This window comes from Monomorium pharaonis, chromosome 11 (genome assembly GCF_013373865.1).
Source record: "Monomorium pharaonis isolate MP-MQ-018 chromosome 11, ASM1337386v2, whole genome shotgun sequence".
NCBI classification, from domain to species: domain Eukaryota; kingdom Metazoa; phylum Arthropoda; class Insecta; order Hymenoptera; family Formicidae; genus Monomorium; species Monomorium pharaonis.
Window position 1 is genome coordinate 8,846,514 of NC_050477.1, and position 9,208 is coordinate 8,855,721.

At 29.7% G+C, this 9,208-nt stretch overlaps 2 protein-coding genes and 1 pseudogene across 7 annotated transcripts in view; 2 read left to right on the forward strand and 1 right to left on the reverse strand.

Annotated features, from left to right (window-relative positions):
- LOC105840175 (thyrotropin-releasing hormone receptor) overlaps window positions 1-9,208 on the reverse strand; it is a 95,113-nt gene that overhangs the window by 74,898 nt on the left and 11,007 nt on the right. The gene's annotated exons all lie outside the window — the stretch shown is intronic.
- LOC105831341 (cytochrome P450 9e2-like) lies at window positions 1,035-3,594 on the forward strand. The gene has a single exon (XM_012671400.3). The coding sequence runs from the start codon at window positions 2,007-2,009 to the stop codon at window positions 3,555-3,557; it is 1,551 nt and encodes a 516-aa protein (XP_012526854.1). The 5' UTR covers window positions 1,035-2,006; the 3' UTR covers window positions 3,558-3,594.
- LOC118647881 lies at window positions 7,117-8,515 on the forward strand (annotated as a pseudogene).

The following is a 9,208-nucleotide window of genomic DNA, read 5'->3' on the forward strand; positions in this document are numbered from 1 at the left end:
ATGTAATAGTAGGATTATCAATTTTGTCCTTCTTTTCTCTTAGCGTCATTAACTTAACAATGAAGTGCGGAAATTATTTTTGTCAATCCAAAACAAAAATTGTTAAAAAAATACAAATCATAATAAAAAACGTGGTACTATATATAATTAATATATGATTAGTAATATAAGATTTCTAACTTTTTCTCTGCATCACGATCTAAAGTACTATCCTCATCCAAACAAGTTTGATCCAGAAATATTTCTTAACGGCGATGTGGATAACTCGATCTATATACCATTTGGTATCGGACCCAGAATGTGTACTGCATATATAGGTTTCCCTTACTAAAAGCAAAAGTTATGCTGTTCTATCTGTTTTGGCGTTGCAATCTGAAACCCGACTTTAACATCAGAGTTTTTGTGGTGTTAAAGAAGAAATTAAAATAATTCACACCAAACGGAAGATTTCGGTTAAAGTCGTGAATGAAAAATTTAAGAAATCATACTATGTTACAATGCTTATATCAGATAGATATAAAGTTGAAGGACTACGATAAGGCACATTTATATTCTGTAAATACGAAGAACACGATATCTTTTGCAGTTACGTAATAAAGAAAATTTTGATTAAAGATTGAAAAATTAAAGATTATATTTAATTGATTATATAAGTTTGTTTTTTAGTATCTTTCTTTAATCACGTGTGCGAAGTGTGAGGAAACGTAAAATTGAAAATATATCATCTTTAGTTATATAACATACTTCTATTTATTATGTATTTACATGTTAAGATTTTACATAAGTAATTAGATAACTTATTGTTGTAAAATGTTTTTATAAAAAAAAATAAAAACCAATAAAAAATAGGACAATTAAGAAAAAGAGATGAAAAAAGAAGTGAGATAGAGAAGAGAGAGAGATGAAATTATGACAAAGATTGATTATACGAACAGGTAATATAATTAATATATGATTGATAAACTGGAAAATATATAAAACTATTCATTTATTTTGACAATAATTTATGATATTCATCATTCGTTTTTAACATAAAATTACAATTTTGAAGTTTATTTTTTGAAATATATAATAGTTTTGCGAATTTAACCTTTTCCTCAATTAAACATATAAAAATATAAACATACAAATTTCAAAAAGAATGTTTTTGAATATTTTAAAATTGACAAATTTGGAATAGTTTGCAGTTGAGCTAAGATTGATAATGAAGTTATTATTAGACGTCAAAAAAAAGAATTGTCTTAATCAAGAAATAATATTTCTCGTATAATTTACTTTTCGTAATTATTAATACATTTTTGTTTGTTTTTTGTTCATTCCTTATAATGCCAAAAAATTGACTTTCTGCACTTACTACATAATGTATTATTTTATTAAAAAATTATTTTTTTATCAAATATTTACTACAGAATAAACAGCTATTTGTTTGTTGTATTTATCTCTTGCGATAATATTAAAACAATTTAAGTAAATATTTACATGAACAAAATCAGGAAAAGATATTTTATTTTATTGTAAGTGCTAGGCAATGACATTCGAAATTGAAAGCCAGTAAATCTTTAACGTAAGAGAAACAACAATATTTGCATGATAAGAATGTTTTTGAAGAACGGCGAAAGGCTTTATCATCGTCTCAAGAAAACTGTCAATTGGTACAAAAGATAAATTGACGTCTGTATCCACGCACTTTAAATGTTAATAACTACGTCGTGTCGTACGTACAGCAACCAGTCATCGACGTTCTCGCGCGGTGCGTGCATCTTCTCGCCAAACAAACTATTCAGTTAACTGTTTCTATTTTCAATTAGATAGAAACTTTAACGACAATTATAACAGTGCAATAACGTAATTAGAAATTTTGCGTTTCACTTCTTGCATTATTAAAACTACTCTAAGTCAAGTGTCAAAACCTTTCATCAATTCGAAACAACGATTGCTGGAAAGCAGAAGTTATAAATCAAAAACTTGTTTTTTTTTTATTAACTAATTCAGGGAGTTCTGTGACAATGGAACCGTCTACTTTACTTCTAACTATTCTGACAGCGAGTATTTGCTTATATTATTTTGTTCTAAGCAAATTAACATATTTCAAGCGACTAAAAGTTCCGTATGTGCAGCCTATTCCGTTCCTAGGTAATATGGCTCCTTTCGTCTTCGGACGTATGACTCTTTCGGAGCTGCTACAAAAAGTATACAATCTCTTCCCAGACGCAAAGTATTTTGGTTTCTATGATTTTTCAAGACCTGTTTTCGTTATCCGTGATCCAGAACTAATTTCTACAATCGCCATCACACAATTCGATCATTTTTGCGACCATCATGGTTTCGTGAACGAAACCCTCGATCCAATAGCTAGTAAAAATCTTTTCAACTTACAAGGAGATCATTGGCGTGAAATGCGAAAACTTCTTAGTCCTAGTTTTACATCCAGCAAAATGAAAATGATGTTTGAACTTATAAATCAGTGTGCCGAGAATTTTACCAGTTTTGTGGCAACAGAATCTGGAAAAACCTGCAAGACATATGATATGAAAGACATACTTTCTAGATACACTACCGATACGGTAGCCACGTGCGCATTCGGCATAAGTGTGGATTCTTTTAACGATCCAAACAACGAATTTTCCGTAGTTGGCAGAAAATCAATGCGTTTTGGAGGACCCTGGGTGAGCTTCACGTTTTTCATGCATAGAAGTTTTCCGCTACTTGCGAATTTTTTCAAACTGAGAATGTTTGGCCCCAAAATAGAGAATTTTTTCAAAAATATTGTTACTAATACTGTGAAGTTTAGGGATGAACAGGGAATTTTTCGTCCAGACATGATTCAATTAATGATGGAAACCAGAAACAAAAACAGTGGACTTGTGTTTGACATAAACGAGATGACCGCTCAGGCTTTTGTTTTCTTTCTCGCTGGATTCGATACTATATCAACAGCCATGTGTTGGATGACTCATGTAATCGCTGTCAATTCTGATGTTCAGAGTAAATTAAGAGAGGAAATCGATAATGTCCTTATAAAGACCAACGGTAAACCTACCTACGAAGCCATTAATGGCATGAAGTATTTGGATGCGGTAGTAAACGAGACTCTTAGAATGTATCCAGTATCATCTTTTCTTGATAGAATATGCACCAAAGAGACCGAATTGCCACCACCAACTTCGAATAGCCAACCAATCAGAATAAAGCCTGGAGATAGCATATGGTTCTCGGCTTTATCTCTACAACGTGATCCAAAGTATTACCCGCATCCAGACAAGTTCGATCCAGAAAGATTTCTTAACGGCAGTGTGGATAATTCAATCTACATGCCATTTGGTATCGGTCCAAGAATCTGTATTGCCTATAGGTTCGCCCTAATGGAAGCAAAAGTCATGCTATTCTATCTGCTTTGGCGTTGCGATCTCGAACCTGATATTAAAACCAGAGCGCATCCTGCATTGAAGAAAAAAGCTTTTATGATGGAGACAGAGGGAGGCTTCTGGTTGAAGATACGTGCGAGAAAGTCAAAACCTCCTGTTATACAATGTTTATCAAACAAAGTTGAGAAATAGTAATTTATTTAAAGCATGGAATTATATATTTAAGATTGATCTTTTAAATTGTGAGAATCCAGTCTCTTCCTCAATTAAATATGTACAGAAATTAAACGTTTTTTTGTTATATTATATTATATACATACATATATATATATATATATATATATGTATAAGTTTATATTATATTTTAAATATAAAAATATGTTCTACAATTAATTTATAATGTATAATACTATTATAAACTTTTTAAATAGTATACTATAATTAAATTAATAAATATATAAATATGAAACATGTAAATTAATTTAATAATTGAATTATATTAAAAATCAATGTTTTCTATAATTAATAATTAATTTGCATGTAATAGTAGGATTATCAATTTTGTCCTTCTTTTCTCTTAGCGTCATTAACTTAACAATGAAGTGTGGAAATTATTTTTGTCAATCTAAAACAACAATTGTTAACAAATACAAATCATAATAAAAAACGTTGTATATATTTATATATAATTATTAATATAAGATTTCTAATTTTTTCTCTGCATCACGATCTAAAGTACTATCCTCATCCAAACAAGTTTGATCCAGAATATTTCTTAACGGCAATGTGAGTAATTCGATCTATATGCCATTTGGTATCGGACCCAGAATATGTGTTGCATATATAGGTTTCCCTTACTAGAAGCAAAAGTTATGCTGTTTTATCTGTTTTGGCGTTGCAATCTGGAATCCGATTTTAACATCAGAGTTTCTATGATGTTGAAAAAGAAATTAAAATAATTCACACCAAACGGAAGATTTCGGTTAAAGTCGTGAATAAAGAATTTAAAAAATCATACTATGTTGCAATGCTTATATCAGACAGATATAAAGTTAAAGGACTACAATAAGACATATTTATATTCTGTAAATACGAAGAACACGATATCTTTTGTAGTTACGTAATAAAGAAAATTTTGATTAAAGATTGAAAAATTAAAGATTATATTTAATTGATTATATAAGTTTGTTTTTTAGTATCTTTCTTTAATCACGTGTGCGAAGTGTGAGGAAACGTAAAATTGAAAATATATAATCTTTAGTTATATAACATACTTCTATTTATTATGTATTTACATGTTAAGATTTTACATAAGTAATTAGATAACTTATTGTTGTAAAATGTTTTTATAAAAAAAAATAAAAACCAATAAAAAATAGGACAATTAAGAAAAAGAGATGAAAAAAGAAGTGAGATAGAGAAGAGAGAGAGATGAAATTATGACAAAGATTGATTATACGAACAGGTAATATAATTAATATATGATTGATAAACTGGAAAATATATAAAACTATTCATTTATTTTGACAATAATTTATGATATTCATCATTCGTTTTTAACATAAAATTACAATTTTGAAGTTTATTTTTTGAAATATATAATAGTTTTGCGAATTTAACCTTTTCTTCAATTAAACATATAAAAATATAAACATACAAATTTCAAAAAGAATGTTTTTGAATATTTTAAGATCGACAAATTTGGAATAGTTTGCAGTTGAGTTAAAGATTGATAAAGAAGTTATTATTAAACGTCAAAAAAAAGAATTGTCTTGATCAAGAAATAATATTTCTCGTATAATTTACTTTTCGTAATTATTAATACATTTTTGTTTGTTTTTTGTTCATTCCTTACAATGCCAAAAAATTGACTTTCTGCACTTACTACATAATGTATTATTTTATTAAAAAATTATTTTTTTATCAAATATTTACTACAAAATAATCAGCTATTTGTTTGCTGTAGAATTTATCTCTTGCGATAATATTAACCCTCTGCCTACACATAGGGTTACGATAACCCCAGTCGATTTTGAAATGCCCGCTACTTAAAAGTATTTAGCAATGGGACGCTGGGACTGGGGGGGGGGGAGTTTGAACTGTGCTTTACTTATTCCTCTTTGGGCATTGTCAATGTTCCAAAAATAACAAAAGTAGGAGCATCAAAAGTGTATGTTGGGGTTACAGTTACCCCATGTGTAGGGAACGTAACATAAAATGAAAAATTTCCAAATTTGAAGAGTAAGTAAAAGTTATTTTTTTGTTCATTACGTATCATTTGCGCATACAGTACTTACATATATTACTAATGTCGCGATCATTTTGCGAAAATATGCTGCAATTGTAGCATTACAAATTAAAAATTTTTTTCTATAACAAACAAAATCTTTTGTAATAAATATTTTTTGTATTAATAATTATGTTTTTGTGTATTAATAATTGTTTTTTAAATAAATATTACTATTTTCTTTTACTATTGTGTTTAAACTGCATTCATTTTTTACTGAATTTACATTACAAAATAAATATATTTTTTTAACAGAATAAAAAAACTGACGATAGATTTTTAAAAAGTACAACTTTTCCCCTTTCCATTGATCACCATTTTAATTACTTTATCTATTTTTTTCTAATAAATACGGGCGTTTTAAAAAAAGGCAAATTTTTACAAAAACGTTTCGTTCCTTTCTCATTCTTAAAAAAAAATCTCTTTTCTTTTAATATCTTCGACTTTTCAGCCCAGACCATCATAATTCTGAGATTTTTTCCTTTCAATTAAAAAAAAAAGTTAAAATTGATTAAATACATTTGGAGATATAAGTCAACGAAATTTTGGGGTTAGCGTAACCCCTATGTGTAGGAATCGGGAGAAAAATAAGGTGTGTAAGCAGATGGTTAAAACAATTTAAGTAAATATTTACATGAACAAGATCAGGAAAAGATATTTTATTTTATTGTAAGTGCTAGGCAATGACATTCGAAATTGAAAGCCAGTTAATCTTTAACCTAGAAAGAAAAACAACAATATTCATATCTAATTCAATTCATTCAAGAGAAACAAGAATATTCGCATGATAAAAATGTTTTTAAAGAATGGCTAAGTGCTTTATCATCGTCTCAAGGAGACTGTCAATTAATACAAAAGATAAATTGACGTCTATATCTACGCACTTTAAATGTTAATAACTACGTCGTGTCGTACGTGCAGCAACTACTCATCGACGTTCTCGCGCAGTGCGTGCATCTTCTTGCCAGACAAACTATTCAGTTAACTGTTTCTATTTTCAATTAGATAGAAACTTTAACGACAATTATAACAGTGCAATAATGTAATTAGAAATTTTGCGTTACATTTCTTGCATTATTAAAACTACTCTAAGTCAGGTGTCAAAACGTTTCATCAATTCGAACAACGATTGCTGGAAAGCAAAAGCTATAAATCAAAAACTTGATTTTTGTATTATTAATCCAGTAAGTTCTGTGACAATGGAACCGTCTACTTTACTTCTAACTATTCTGACAGCGAGTATTTGCTTATATTATTTTGTTCTAAGCAAATTAACATATTTCAAGCGACTAAGGGTTCCGCATGTGAAGCCTATTCCATTTCTGGGTAATATGGCTCCTTTCGTCTTCGGACGTATGACTCTTTCGGAGCTGCTACAAAAAGTATACAATCTCTTCCCAGACGCAAAGTATTTTGGTTTCTATGATTTTTCAAGGCCTGTCTTTGTTATCCGTGATCCAGAACTAATTTCTACAATCACCATCACACAATTCGATCATTTTTGCGACCATTATGGTTTCGTGAACGAAACTCTCGATCCAATAGCAGGTAAAAATCTTTTCAACTTACAAGGAGATCGTTGGCGTAAAATGCGAAAACTTCTTAGTCCTAGTTTTACATCCAGCAAAATGAAAATGATGTTTGAACTTATAAATCAGTGTGCCGAGAATTTTACTCGTTTTGTGGCAACAGAATCTGGAAAAACCTGCAAAACATATAATATGAAAGACATACTTTCTAGGTACACTACCGATACGGTGGCCACGTGCGCATTCGGCATAAGTGTGGATTCTTTTAACGATCCGAACAACGAATTTTCCGTAGTTGGCAGAAAATCAATGCGTTTTGGAGGACCCTGGGTGAGCTTTACGTTTTTCATGCATAGAAGTTTTCCGCTACTTGCGAATTTTTTCAAACTGCGAATGTTTGGCCCCAAAATAGAGAATTTTTTCAAAAATATTGTTACTAATACTGTGAAGTTCAGGGATGAACAGGGAATTTTTCGTCCAGACATGATTCAATTAATGATGGAAACCAGAAACAAAAACAGTGGACCTGTGTTTGACATAAACGAGATGACCGCTCAGGCTTTTGTTTTCTTTCTCGCCGGATTCGATACTATATCAACAGCCATGTGTTGGATGACTCATGTAATCGCTGTCAATTCTGATGTTCAGAGTAAATTAAGAGAGGAAATCGATAATGTCCTTATAAAGACCAACGGTAAACCTACCTACGAAGCCATTAATGGCATGAAGTATTTGGATGCGGTAGTAAACGAGACTCTTAGAATGTATCCAGTAGCATCTTTTTTTGATAGAATATGCACCAAAGAGACCGAATTGCCACCACCAACTCCGAATAGCCAACCAATCAGAATAAAGCCTGGAGATAGCATATGGTTCTCGGCTTTATCTCTACAACGTGATCCAGAAAGTATTACCCGCATCCAGACAAGTTCGATCCAGAAAGATTTCTTAACGGCAGTATGGATAATTCAATCTACATGCCATTTGGTATCGGCCCAAGAATCTGTATTGCCTATAAGTTCGCCCTAATGGAAGCAAAAGTCATGCTATTCTATCTGCTTTGGCGTTGCGATCTCGAACCTGATATTAAAACCAGAGCGCATCCTGCATTGAAGAAAAAAGCTTTTATGATGGAGGCAGAGAGAGGCTTCTGGTTGAAGATACGTGCAAGAAAGTCAAAACCTCCTGTTACACAATGTTTATCAAACAAAGTTGAGGAATAGTGATTTATTTGAAGCATGGAATTATATATTTAAGATTGATCTTAAATTGTGAGAATTCAGTCGTTTCCTCAATTAAATATGCACAGAAATTAAACGTTTTTATGTTATATTATATATATATATATATATATATATATATATATATAGAGAGAGAGAGAGAGAGAGAGAGAGAGAGAGAGAGAGAGAGAGAGATGTATAAGTTTATATTATATTTTAAATACGTCTAAAGAAAAAAGAAAGAAAGAGAAAGAGAAATTTAAATATTAAACATAATATTATGATACAAAATTGTACAATGTAAAAGAAATTGGAAAATATATTGTTTAATTTGGTTAATATTTAAACTAAAATTAAAAATGTAGTATAAATGCTTTATTTAATCATTATTAAATGTTTTGGATACGATTATATGTACTTTGCAATCAAATGTAAAGTATTTTAAAAAGTAATTATTTTTTTCAATAAAATATTATAGTCAAAATAAGTATAACACGACAGTTCTATAAAAAAGAAATACTTATACTGTCTTTATAAATTTATAGTTTCTATTTACAATCCTAGGTGACATTTTAAATCGTTATATTAATAAAATTGATATGTAATATTGCCTTAACAATCTATTAAAAAATTAACTAATTCAAAGAAATACCAAAATTAGTAACAGACATTATTTTTTTTAATCACAATTTTCAATATTTTTCCAATAATACGTTATAAATTATAAATTTAATAAATATGTAGTATTTATTGTATCTTCTTTGTGTAAATTCAAAACGCTACGTTCTACAATTGTGTAATAAAGGG